Source organism: Sinocyclocheilus rhinocerous, unplaced genomic scaffold (assembly GCF_001515625.1).
Source record: "Sinocyclocheilus rhinocerous isolate Xijiao unplaced genomic scaffold, SAMN03320098_v1.1 scaffold1157, whole genome shotgun sequence".
Taxonomy (NCBI): domain Eukaryota; kingdom Metazoa; phylum Chordata; class Actinopteri; order Cypriniformes; family Cyprinidae; genus Sinocyclocheilus; species Sinocyclocheilus rhinocerous.
Genome location: NW_015631716.1, coordinates 1,219,060 through 1,233,410, shown reverse-complemented (window position 1 = coordinate 1,233,410; position 14,351 = coordinate 1,219,060). Strand labels below are relative to the sequence as shown.

General features: G+C 35.9%; 1 protein-coding gene across 1 annotated transcript in view; it reads right to left on the bottom strand.

The window, feature by feature from the left end:
• Positions 1 to 5,324, bottom strand: part of LOC107741859 (MAP3K12-binding inhibitory protein 1-like) — a 10,928-nt gene extending 5,604 nt beyond the window's left edge. The window contains exons 1-5 of the mRNA XM_016554666.1: positions 5,133 to 5,324; positions 4,505 to 4,615; positions 3,202 to 3,405; positions 1,067 to 1,163; positions 703 to 768 (exon numbers count right to left, since the gene is read on the bottom strand). Of these exons, the coding sequence (XP_016410152.1) occupies positions 703 to 768; positions 1,067 to 1,163; positions 3,202 to 3,405; positions 4,505 to 4,615; positions 5,133 to 5,285 (631 nt within the window). The 5' untranslated portion in view covers positions 5,286 to 5,324. The remainder of the gene's footprint in view (positions 1 to 702; positions 769 to 1,066; positions 1,164 to 3,201; positions 3,406 to 4,504; positions 4,616 to 5,132) is intronic.
• Positions 5,325 to 14,351: the final 9,027 nt, after the last annotated feature.

Sequence of the window (14,351 nt, the reverse complement as noted above, 5' to 3'; positions counted from 1 at the left end):
AGTTTTTTATATTTAAAGAGTTTTTATGTTTTATTTTTTTTATATTTAAAGCGAGTTTTTTGAGCAGTGTAGAGTAGGGCTTGTTATTTGTTGTTTCTCCGATCACAAATGCAGACATGGTTTTATGTTTACGCGGCGCGATGCAACGCAACGTGTAAAAAGACAGTATAAGTCATTATGTCCCCACTGGATGCAACAAATGCCTTTTTTGTAATGGGTTTTAATGTTTATGTCTCGTCGCTCCGGCCGGACACGGCATCAACAGTATGTGAGGGGCGTAACATTTCCGTCTCGCGCTTGAGGTATTCGGCCAATCACAATGCACTGGATAGCTGGCCAATCAGAGCACACCTCGCTTTTTTAGAACGATGAGCTTTGTAAAAATCGACGTGTTTCGAAAAGGCGGGGCATAGAGGAGAAACAATAATGTACAGTATGTGGAAAATAATGTGTTTTTTGAACTTTAAACCGCATAAACACATTTCATTACACCAAATACACAAAATAATGTTCTTTTTAGCAGTATCATATGACCCCTTTAACATTATAAATGTCTACCGCGATTCTTTCAATCAATTTAATGCATCCTTGCGAAATAAAAGTATTAATTTCTTTCAATAATAATAATAAAATCCTACTGAGGCCAAAATTTTGAACAGCAGATTTGAGTTTCCATATCACAAAAATGAACAGGAGTCTAACCTTTGACATGACTCTTGAAACCAGGATATGGTGTGAATACTGCATCAGTTCTTGCACAGCTGTCCTCTATACACCACACAGAAAAACAAAGTTATTGTTAATTTGCAGATTAATTGATTAATGATCAATTAATCACTGCCTTACACATACGCAATAATAAGACCACGTAAATGTCCAAAGCAAATGACCTGATTTGGCAGAAATAAAGAGCTTTTAACACCTGGTTGTATTTGAAGGACTTAGTCTGTGAATGATGGGTGCATTCTGGCCTCACACCCCGTGGAAATCAGTACTCTTACAAACACTGGCAATTGTGCAGTAATCTGACCACCCCCCCATGCCGCCAGTGCCCTCCCATTCTCACCCTGATTGCAGTCGATCACGTTGCAAAACTCCCTCACATTGTTTTCATTGATCTCCAGCTGTTTGCGCTCTATAAATGCAGATATCCTACGTTCAATCTGAGAAAATGAGCGAGAGAGAGAGAGAGAGAGAGAGAGAGCAATGAGAGTTGGACTGATGAGCTATTGAAGAAAAAAAATCAATCCACTGTCTTCTTTTTTGCTGTTTAGTTATAATGAGGAACACTAGGCAATATGGGCTGCATGACAAACAAGTGACCGCAGTGGACACGATTCCAAAAATCAAAATATTTCTCACACGCAACCATTTCAGATAGTTGTGATTTGCTTGGGCCTTTTATTGCAGTGACTGTAAATAAATAAGCAATAAAAAATGAGGGCCTCCTTGTCCTTCGCCCACATGCAATTTCAGAGTGTAATGAACATCCACTTCATAACGTTGCAAGGACCAGGACCTCTCTCAGGACTCTCAAAGTGGGTGGCTATTTGTTTCTCTCTGAAGGAAAGCAAGCAGTGCAGGAGCCTTCCATTCATTCTCAACTATCTGTCCATAGATAGCAATTCACACTCCCTATGACTGACCAACTGGGGCAGATTAAATGGGAATAAAAAATAGCTATTGTCAAACATTCAACTTTAATTGCATTTGGGAAAAGAGACTGCTTGAATGCTTGCAAAAAGGGAATATTTGGTCCAACAATAATCATTGGTAAATACAAAATAAAACCAATAATAGCCTAACTGTTCAATTAAATTGGACAAAATATTATACAATTTAATGCATTTATCACTGGCAGGATAAAAACTTGACATAGTTGTTTGAAAGATTTTCAGTTATTATTTATCAATATGCTCACTCCTCTTTGTGAGAACACAAGGATAAAATGTAAAAAAAAAAAAAACTACTTAAAATGAACAAAATCAAATTTTTATAATATTATTATTATGTTACTTTAAATTATATCACATTATATAATATACACATATATACAATATACCTACATTTTGTGCAGTGGTGTGTTTGAGATGTTTTACCTCAGATTTAGCAGCCTTTATCTGCACATTATCATTGATTTGAGTCTTGTTACGATCCTCATGGGCGATGCAGTGGTCAGATGTGGGATGCTCTGCGCCAACCACCATCTGCTCAGATGTGTCTGCTGTTTCTTTTCTGTCAGTGTTGCCCGGGTTGGAGTGGCCTTCAGACTCTGCCATTTGCTTCAGATTTTCAGAGACTGACTGGAAGAATAAAAAAAATTATAATAAAGTGATAACAGACAGTTCGTCTGCCCCTTGCTCCATCTCTCAGTTTCAATGTGTACCTATGCCAAATTATGGTTTAGGCAAATACATATGGGGATAATGTACAGTCAGGTGATCATCATCCTAAAATAAACCCTGTCAGGGTGATCAGAACACTGAATCGAAAGAGAAAGATTTTGTTTTGCTTTGTCAGGGTTTATAATATATGTATGTATATATATATATGTATGTGTGTATATATATACATATATATATATATATATATATATATAAATATATTGCAAGGACCAGGACCTCTCTCAGGACTCTCAAAGTGGGTGGCTATTTGTTTCTCTCTGAAGGAAAGCAAGCAGTGCAGGAGCCTTCCATTCATTCTCAACTATCTGTCCATAGATAGCAATTCACACTCCCTATGACTGACCAACTGGGGCAGATTAAATGGGAATAAAAAATAGCTATTGTCAAACATTCAACTTTAATTGCATTTGGGAAAAGAGACTGCTTGAATGCTTGCAAAAAGGGAATATTTGGTCCAACAATAATCATTGGTAAATACAAAATAAAACCAATAATAGCCTAACTGTTCAATTAAATTGGACAAAATATTATACAATTTAATGCATTTATCACTGGCAGGATAAAAACTTGACATAGTTGTTTGAAAGATTTTCAGTTTTTATTTATCAATATGCTCACTCCTCTTTGTGAGAACACAAGGATAAAATGTAAAAAAAAAAAAAACTACTTAAAATGAACAAAATCAAATTTTTATAATATTATTATTATGTTACTTTAAATTATATCACATTATATAATATACACATATATACAATATACCTACATTTTGTGCAGTGGTGTGTTTGAGATGTTTTACCTCAGATTTAGCAGCCTTTATCTGCACATTATCATTGATTTGAGTCTTGTTACGATCCTCATGGGCGATGCAGTGGTCAGATGTGGGATGCTCTGCGCCAACCACCATCTGCTCAGATGTGTCTGCTGTTTCTTTTCTGTCAGTGTTGCCCGGGTTGGAGTGGCCTTCAGACTCTGCCATTTGCTTCAGATTTTCAGAGACTGACTGGAAGAATAAAAAAAATTATAATAAAGTGATAACAGACAGTTCGTCTGCCCCTTGCTCCATCTCTCAGTTTCAATGTGTACCTATGCCAAATTATGGTTTAGGCAAATACATATGGGGATAATGTACAGTCAGGTGATCATCATCCTAAAATAAACCCTGTCAGGGTGATCAGAACACTGAATCGAAAGAGAAAGATTTTGTTTTGCTTTGTCAGGGTTTATAATATATGTATGTATATGTGTGTGTGTATATATATATATATATATATATATATATATATATATATATATATATATATATATATATATATATATATATATATATATATATATATATATATATATATATATATATATATATATATATATATATATATATATATATATATATATATATATATATATATATATATATATATATATATATATATATATATATATATATATATATATATATATATATATATATATATATATATATATATATATATATATATATATATATATATATATATATATATATATATATATATATATATATATATATATATATATATATATATATATATATATATATATATATATATATATATATATATATATATATATATATATATATATATATATATATATATATATATATATATATATATATATATATATATATATATATATATATATATATATATATATATATATATATATATATATATATATATATATATATACATATATCACTAAATTAAGCTAGGCTTAATAAAATAAAACTAATGTGTCTATCCTGGGTAAGGTCCAGTACACATCTAAGCAGCAGCTGCAAAAAAAATAAATAAATAAAAATAATAAAATTAAATAAAAAATATGAATGCAAATAATAATAATAATAATAATAATTATTATAATTATAATGCAAATACAATAAGTCAAATAAATTAATGGCAAAAAAAAAAAAATATATATTTTTTTAATTTGGTCAGTTATTTAGTTCAGTTGTAATTATATACAAACAGGACGCTGTAATTGATCACTCAGAATCAAGTATTCCATAAAAGTGTGCTAATTGAATTATATAACGCATATAATACAACAATCTTTACCTGTAGTTTGGAGATGTGCTGTTGTAAACATGTGTACACGTGAGATGGCTGAAGTTCAGAGATGTTTACATTGTTGACATTGATGCTCAACACTTTATCACCCACTTTTAACTGGAAAACAAGAGAAAATTATTTATTGTTGTTGTTGTTTCTAAATTGTCCATTTGCTTTTGATGAGTATCTCTGCTGAGGTGTTAAAAGACTAAACCAGCCTAGGTGATCTCTCGGCCTGGTTAGGCTGGTCTGTTTATTGATGGTCGTCTATTTATTGTTTATGAGAGGGATTTTGGGCAGTTGTCCGTTGGTCAGACAGGGAGTAAAACCAGCATAAACAGGCAAGATCAGCTAGACCAGATGAGACAACCAAGCAGTCTCAGGCTGGTGATGTTTATTTCAGCAGCAATATTAGAATAAACATATGCATTCGTTTTTATTGCTTGCTGTTTGCTACTGTAGATAAATCATAAAAGACCACGACATGGGTGATCTTGTTACTTTGAAACTCTACTACAGGCTTTATAAGACTCAAATGGTCCATAAAAATAACTGTTACGTGCTCTATAAATTGTGACACTATGCCACTTTTACCAGCCCTGTTTTAAAGCGCGTGCATCTTATTTACACAAACCTTTGCGCCAAACTCAGCGAGGGACTGGATAATGGAGCCAACGCAGTCTCTGAACACATCTCGGCGTCTTCCATGATGTGAAATCTGGTTGCTTCGCTGCTCCTGTTTACTTTCAGCACACGCATCGCGTCTGTCTCCGTCCACCGCCATCATACTTCCGCTCCTGACGGCAGCGCTGATTGGACTAACGCGCTCCTGTATAACATGACCTCACTTCCTTTAGGCTTGCCACTCTCTGATCGTGGTTCCAAAATGTGCGAAATCAAAACAAAGGCAATTTTCACAGAACTAATCGTTGCCTGGGTTGCGTACGTATGTGTGGGGCGGAGCTATCAAAATAGGGGCGAGGCCCTTTTGGGGTAGGGGCGTGTTTGTTTTGATGATTTCAAATGTCAACATTGGCTACCAGAAATCGCTTACCCCACCTTTAAAAGTTTGAAAAATCATATTTAATGTGTTTAACATTTATTATTTATTATTATGTTCACTATCTTGTATTACGTTCTGTTGTGTTTTTATTATGCCACATTAGACAATGCATCTATATTGTTTTGTTTTTTTTTAAGATAAAATGTTTTTTGGACATGGTACCAAGGTAATACCATATTTTCTGGTCATGTACTATGACCGTTGTATTTTTTGGAAAACCCTTAAGTACCATATAATTCTCTATACTTACCCTTTTATCATGTTTTATACATATAGCCTACTGTAGACTGTGAAGCTATAATAATATGACACTTTATATACTATGTCCTTGTTACATGTTTCATGTATGTATAGTAATAATAACAGTAATTTATGCCTGATTAAGCAACTACCCTAAACCAATTCCTCACTTTATTGTAAGTGTGTGTTGTTATTTTACTCCATATTTATTTGTCTATTACACTGTAACCAGGACACTTTAAAATAAAGTATAAACATGTTTTATAACCCTTTGTGTCATATATTATATAACATACTGTAACAGTTTAAAGGGTAAAAATACCAGTGTTAATGCATTTGTTTCTGGGTAGCCAGTTAACATTATTCATGCTATATTAACATTATTCATACTACCTACCTTTTTTATAGTGGTCGATGTAGTCAAGATCTGGTTTGTTCTGAGTCATAAGAATGTCACTCTTCTTGTTAATCACTTCCCTTGTCAATCAAAGTAGTGTCAACTCAGTTGAGCTTGTATATTGTGGCTAAAAAATGTGACCTTTAAGACAAATTGAAGGATTTTGACATTGGTTCAGTATCCATCATATTCAACGTCAGACATTTCATTCTTTAGCGGATATTTGTCAGATTGTGCTCACCACTCAAAGTTTTTCTTCCAGGGAGCGGTTGCGTACGTATGTGTGGGGCGGAGCTATCAAAATAGGGGCGAGGCCCTTTTGGGGTAGGGGCGTGTTTGTTTTGATGATTTCAAATGTCAACATTGGCTACCAGAAATCGCTTACCCCACCTTTAAAAGTTTGAAAAATCATATTTAATGTGTTTAACATTTATTATTTATTATTATGTTCACTATCTTGTATTACGTTCTGTTGTGTTTTTATTATGCCACATTAGACAATGCATCTATATTGTTTTGTTTTTTTTTAAGATAAAATGTTTTTTGGACATGGTACCAAGGTAATACCATATTTTCTGGTCATGTACTATGACCGTTGTATTTTTTGGAAAACCCTTAAGTACCATATAATTCTCTATACTTACCCTTTTATCATGTTTTATACATATAGCCTACTGTAGACTGTGAAGCTATAATAATATGACACTTTATATACTATGTCCTTGTTACATGTTTCATGTATGTATAGTAATAATAACAGTAATTTATGCCTGATTAAGCAACTACCCTAAACCAATTCCTCACTTTATTGTAAGTGTGTGTTGTTATTTTACTCCATATTTATTTGTCTATTACACTGTAACCAGGACACTTTAAAATAAAGTATTAGTGTCAACTCAGTTGAGCTTGTATATTGTGGCTAAAAAATGTGACCTTTAAGACAAATTGAAGGATTTTGACATTGGTTCAGTATCCATCATATTCAACGTCAGACATTTCACTCTTTAACGGATACTTGTCAGATTGTGCTCACCACTCAAAGTTTTTCTTCCAGGGAGCGTTTTGAAAGGCACACTGCCCGTTTATAGCTGACTGTCAAACAATAGTGTAAGGGCAACAGGGATGGGAAGCTGCTCACAATGGTGCTCTTTTCTGTCCCGAGAAAGTGTGGGAAAATCTCCCTCGTCTATTCATACATTTTTTCTTATTTTTTTCCATATAATGGGGAGACTGATGAATGCAACAACTGAGAAAAAGAACAATTACCATCAATGACAAAGCACAAGTGCTCGGTGCTGAACCCTGTAATGTCTTCTGGAAGGGTTAATCATTTTAGGAAGGGTTTTGGAGACAAACCTTTCAGCTCCAGTCCTTTCTGTGGCGCTCTTTAATTCCTCCAGTTGGAAGAGAACTGTAACACTTGACATCCTCTTACACTCTGCTGTATAGCATATTCCCACACAGCAGGACACATGAAGAGGACCATTCAATTTAGAAATATCTAAGACATACCTAATATGTAATAGTGACCTCAGGTGCTTTCATCTATATCTGCTGTACAAATAGTGATCAGATTTTAAAGGAAGCAGCCCTGTCAGCCATGTTTTCATCTCTTAGGTATATTAGGTACACCACATCCGAATCTGTAAGATTCTATGCATTCGCAACATATTTCTGCTGATGTTTCTAGAAAGCAGCCTGTTTTGTGCATAATTTCTGCATGAAGTATGGATATTTTCTATTAAAATCATGGAGATATTACTTAAATGATCAATAATACAACATTGTGAAATGCTGTGAACAGAAGAAAAACATTTTTTAAAAAATGATGCAGGAGTAACAGAACATTGTTTCCATTGTAAATTTATTGGACTTACTGTAATGATGAACAAAGTCACAGTATACCAACTTATACCTTGTCAGTTTGCTTCATTATTTCATAATTTCTTGTTTACAGAACAGCTCAGTGATTTTCTTATCAATATATTAAGTTTGTACAGTATTTGGTAGAACACCATCCTGTCAAATGAGAGGGTTATTTAGTAAATTTATGCAGTTAGAAGGCACTTTTTATACAAAGTGACTTTACTTTAGGGGAAGTCGTGGCCTAATGGTTAGAGAGTCTGACTCGTAACCCAAAGGTTGCGGGTTCGAGTCTCGTACCGGCAGGGATTGTAGGTGGGGGGAGTGAATGTACAGCGCTCTCTCCCACCTTCAATACCACGACTGAGGTGCCCTTGAGCAAGGCACTGAACCCCCAACTGCTCCCCGGGCGCCGCAGCAAAAATGGCTGCCCACTGCTCCGGGTGTGTGTTCACTGCTGTGTGTGTTCACTGCTGTGTGTGTGCACTTTGGATGGGATAAATGCAGAGCACTAATTCCGAGTATGGGTCACCATACTTGGCCACATGTCACGTCACTTTCACTTTACATTGAATTCAAACTCTAGTTTTTGAGCTATAGGAAGGCTAATGGAAATGTAAATAATGCACAGTCCAGTTTTCTGAAAGGTGAAATAAAACTAAAAAAAAAAAAAATTGTGACTAGCTCACCAAGTAAGAGATGTATGTGGGGCAAAATATTAGGACTGCTTTTGCTGACATTATCATAACAGACCTGTCTTGGTTCACTACCCACCAGGTGAGAAATGTCTAGTTCTTTGAAAATTCTTGGTCCTAAATTTACATAATAAGAAACATCTTTGATAATATTCTACAATATAACATTCTGTATGTGGTGAAGAGAAACACCAACTGATCAACAAAACAAAGAAAAAATGAAGGATGAAAGAAAACCAAATGTTTTAATGCCATTTTCCTCTCTTGTGTAATGAGTCGATTTTGTAGCAGCACCTTAGTTACATTGTCTTGAAGTCAACACACAGACAATTAGCAGACATTACAATTATTTCTTCCCTAATGAAAGTCAACTGTACTTTTTAAGAGTTTAATTGAAAATCCATCTAATACTGTTGTGTCTTGTATTGATGGGGATTTGCTCCTGCAGCCCTCCTTGTCTCATAACTCCCCCTCTGCCCGCGCTCACAGGAAGCTGCACCTGTCACCTGGGGGCCCCTGCCTGCACTCAGGATCAATTTACATAACCTCATTTAGCAGTTCACAAATCAGAGCCATTAAGAGCTGCTAACAGGAACCAAGGGTTCTAATTTACCCTGCCTTTCACAGTGGGAAAATTGGGCAGCTCAGGCCGACAAATAAAGACTCAGGTCTTGGCTTTGATTGTTGATTGTGATGGTAAATGTGCAGATGATTAGAGCAGATTTTCCCCTTTATTGATTTTCTGCCAAAACACAGCATGCCACAGTCCTGCACTAGGAAGCTAACTCGAATCGGGGGGGCTTGAAAACGGGGGCAGGGGTCTGCATGATCACGTGGCAAAAAGTCTTTGCACACCACTGCCGTAATACTGTATATGACATTTCAAGATGGCAAACACGAGGCTGTGAATGAGGTGTTAATGAGAAGCTTAAAAATATTAAGTTAGCCATATTATGTTGCCCCAGGTGACCATTCATTGTGCACAAAAAGAGCAACGTCAACATTACCAGCAAGCGAATATGTTTCGCTCTTAAATCACACTGAAACAACATAAATGAAGTAGCAAATCAAGTGGAGCATGTTGGGCTTTATTAGATATTATCATAATGTGCTTTATTAGACACACCGTACAACATGAAGAAGCCATTCACAGCATCAGAAATTGTGGACACTCAATTTTGTTCTCATGAAATAAATCTCTTTTAAGAGAAAATGTAGAAAAACCCCACAGCAAGTACATGAAATTGCAACTACTATAAGTTTTTCTATTAAATAATAGAAAAGTAATTAGACTTTCAGTTAAAGGGATCATCCAAAAATTCTTAATTTAAATGTTATTCTAAACCTATATGATTTTCTTCTGTAGAACACAGAATATGATATTTTGAAAAAAAAAAAAAAGTTTTTTTTTTCCATATAATTAAAGTCAAAGGGGTCCATTGTTGTTTTGGACTCCATTGACTTTCGTTGTATGTGCAAAACAATATTTATTCAAAATATATTCCCTTGTGTTCTGAAGAAGAAATAAAGTCATACAGGTTTTGAACAGCTTGACGGTGATTCAGTGAGAGAACTGGCATTTTGCGGTGAACTATCTCTTTAAGTCAGACTGGTGCTGTAGTGTAAAACTCTATAAAACCAAATTAACGAAAAGTTGTTGCAAATGTCCATCTTATCTGATAGATTTGTGACTGAATATCCTAAAACTGGATAGTCTGAAATAAATGCTAATATCTCGAATACTCAACATACTTATGAACAAAAGCATTCACATGTATGATATCTATGCTCTTTTCTATTCCAGACTGATTGAAGTCATTCTAATTCATAAATGCATTTTGTTGCCACCATGAATCCACCCCATGCAGACTTTTTTTTCCTGGAAAGAACAGCCGTGCAATCATGTGGATGATTTTAGCTTTAATCCCTTTCATTTACCATTCATCAGATAAAATTCAGCGTGTCACTATAGCTCGTGTCAAGTATGCTTACTCAAAATGGCTCTCAATCGGCAGTCGATTTGGCAAAGATCTTCTTATAATATGAAAGAGCTGAGTCAAACTTACACGTGTTCACTGCCAAACTGGTGTATCTGAAGGTGTCTGAAGTGTTTCTTGTCTTAGCGGGCAGAGGAACTTCATTAGCCGAGTCAGGGAGCCCTTTCCATTCCTTGTTTTGGATACATTTGGTGCCACGGGTACCATGCCAGCAGTGTGATGCAGAAATGAAAAAGCAATGTCATCCTCAATCATGCTTAATGATATCTCAACCTTGGCACATTTTGGATGTCTTCTTTAATCTGACACACCCTTACTTCAGGTGTTGAAGCCTCTATGGCTGGTCATATAAATCAGGTGTGTTTAATAAAGGAGACATCTAAAATTTGCACTCATGGATCGTTAACCACTGGTATAGAGTTATTTTTGCATTTAAAGTGAATGTACACTCTAAAAAATGCTGGGTTATTTCAACACAACTTTGGGTCAAATATGGACTAACCCAACTTTTGGGTTAAAAATTTAATGTAAAAATTTAACCCAACAGTTGGGGTAATCCATATTTGACCCAAAGTTGGGTTGAAACAACCCAGCATTTTTTAGAGTGTATGATCAGAGATTTTGTCAAGAAAAATGTCACTTATGAAATGACTAAGACCATTCCTGACATCTTGGTACGCATTTGATGTCTTCAAAATTAGCCTGTTTTGAAGGTCGCTTTTTTTGGGGTTGGGATAAAATTAATAAGCCACATAATGGGAAATCTCCCTGTGGACGGTCGCCATTAAGCTATAACGCATTATGCTGTCATTCTCTGCCTTTGAAAATGATGGAGCAACAAACAACTGTTGTTGTCCCTGCGGCAGCATCCCGGTTAAATTAGCTTTAATGAACATGTAATTGCTGGGAATAGACTGAGCGGGCCCGAAGCAAACAAGGTTTCTAATTGATTTGCATTTCTCTTTTTTGTGAGCAGTCGCTCATTGTCCGAGCGCGCTATTGATCGGCTACTGTGTATCGCCCCGCATGTGTTTCCCTTCATTAACTGATAACAGGCTCCCATCCCGGCTCTAATGTGGCTTAACGCCTACTTTGTTCCAGTGTCATGTCGGAGGGCAGCCCGGAATAATGAGTAAGTGGGTGGGCTGTGTTTAGGGCTATCTGCTGGGGAGGCGTTTAGTCTGCCGGGTGCAAGGAGATCACTGGAGGGGTTAAAAAAGCAGCACCTCTTAGGTCTGGATTACTTTTAACTGCTGCACAGCATGGGCCCGTCCTCCATTTTCACCAACAACCTGAAGCGATCACTTGGGCTCGGTTGGTGATACAGAGTCCAAACTAAAACTGAAATGTAAACAAATCCAAATTCTTTGACACCTGCATGATGTTTTATGGGGTGACCAGGTGGGCATAGCTAACAATTTTAGGTTGCCACACGCCAAATAATGGCTGTATTTTGGCGGTATGCAAATGTGTAGCTGCAGTTTTGTTGATTCAGCATTTGAGGTTTTTCAGCGAACCATTAGCTATGAATTGCCAAAAAAAATGTCAACACTAGTGGTACAAATTAATTTATCAATCCCTAATAGGCTACAGTAACAATAAATTCTAGTCCTAATGGAAAATAATTCAATAGTAAATAATTCATGTCAAAAGAATAGCTATTTTGTATCATTTTGAAATCGTTCAAAAGCTTTAATTCCCTGAAATTACAAAGGCTGGTTGACTTGGGGAGTGTTGGTGCGTCTTTGAAACTGGTAAAATAGGCCTGAATGTATGTGATTTGTATTGTGCATATAGCTTTCCCGGGAAACCGAACAACCAGTCACAGAAATTCTAATCGTCACAGACGTTTACCCTGATTTTCTTTGCCATAGAATTGTAAATTGAGCACAGAAATGATAAATGATACGCCATACGTGCAATTTGGCTGCGTAATACAATGGTCACACAACGGCGAGCCGCTGCGCTTACAGAGAGAATTGCATGTTAGCTAATTGTTAATTTGGGCGACTCGCGCTCGCTAATTATGGCGGCACCGCCAAGCCATTTGCATGATGGACTTGCCACCTGCCTCGACGTATGACAGCCCGCAGCCTGGGCAAACTATATAATTACTGAACAGTGGCGGGGCAATTTTTGACTGCCGTCCCTTTGTGTGACATGAATTCTTCCTAATGACATATTTTATAAAGGGGCAAATAGCATCCCTCCTTCCGGTTCTACAGAAAAAAAATGGAGCCACTCCGACATTTCAGAACATTAAAATAAAATCCTTATTCACAAAAGCTTGTTATTTCGGAAGACGTACTACCGACTTACTCTCCGTCTTCTCTTTCTTTGCACACCCCAAACTCTCACAGATAGAAATAGGCAAAATCGTGCAGGACTAATATGATATGTCATAGAGCATAGGCTACTTGATGCATTTAATCAACATAATTGATGAAGTCTTAAACAAGAAGAGCATGTATACTGCCTGACACAGGAAAAAAAAATCTGTCTTCATATTCAGAATTGTAAGCAGCTTTGTTTTGGTTTGAATGGCATTTAGCAGAAATATTTAATGTATGACTCTCCAGTCTTATAGTATGTGGGCTGTCCTCAAGATTCTGCTATAAAAGCAAAATAGAACAAATGACCAAATGGTCATTTCCGGGCGATTCATCAGTTTAATATCTTTCCCAACAACTAACAAGAAATGAGGTATTTTCTTTTCGGAACATTGCTGCAGTTCATGATATTCACAAAAGCTTGTTATTTCGGAAGACGTACTACCGACTTACTCTCCGTCTTCTCTTTCTTTGCACACCCCAAACTCTCACAGATAGAAATAGGCAAAATCGTGCAGGACTAATATGATATGTCATAGAGCATAGGCTACTTGATGCATTTAATCAACATAATTGATGAAGTCTTAAACAAGAAGAGCATGTATACTGCCTGACACAGGAAAAAAAAATCTGTCTTCATATTCAGAATTGTAAGCAGCTTTGTTTTGGTTTGAATGGCATTTAGCAGAAATATTTAATGTATGACTCTCCAGTCTTATAGTATGTGGGCTGTCCTCAAGATTCTGCTATAAAAGCAAAATAGAACAAATGACCAAATGGTCATTTTCCGGGCGATTCATCAGTTTAATATCTTTCCCAACAACTAACAAGAAATGAGGTATTTTCTTTTCGGAACATTTCTGCAGTTCATGATAATTTGCCTCAGTGTAAATTTGACCATTTAAATTGTAGGATTCTAAAAGACAGTGTCATTACAAAAGTAATTTTCTTTGAGGAGAAACAAAATAAATAATAAAAAAAAACAGTAAAGAAATGGGAAGGTATGAAAATGCAGTTTTTGTTCATTGGATGGGAAAGGCTCCATTCACATAAGGCTGAATGCGCTGAATTTCACTGGTGCCACAATTACACTGAAAGGTCAAGTATTACTGCATCTTGTGTTCCGCGCTGCATGCTAAGTATTTCATCTTGCAAATGACTCTCGTCTGCTTACGCAGCACAATGGCCTCAAGAAGCAGATAAATGCTTGACAATTAAATATATTTTTGCTACTAGTTGACAATAAGATTTACTAAAGGAGGTGATTG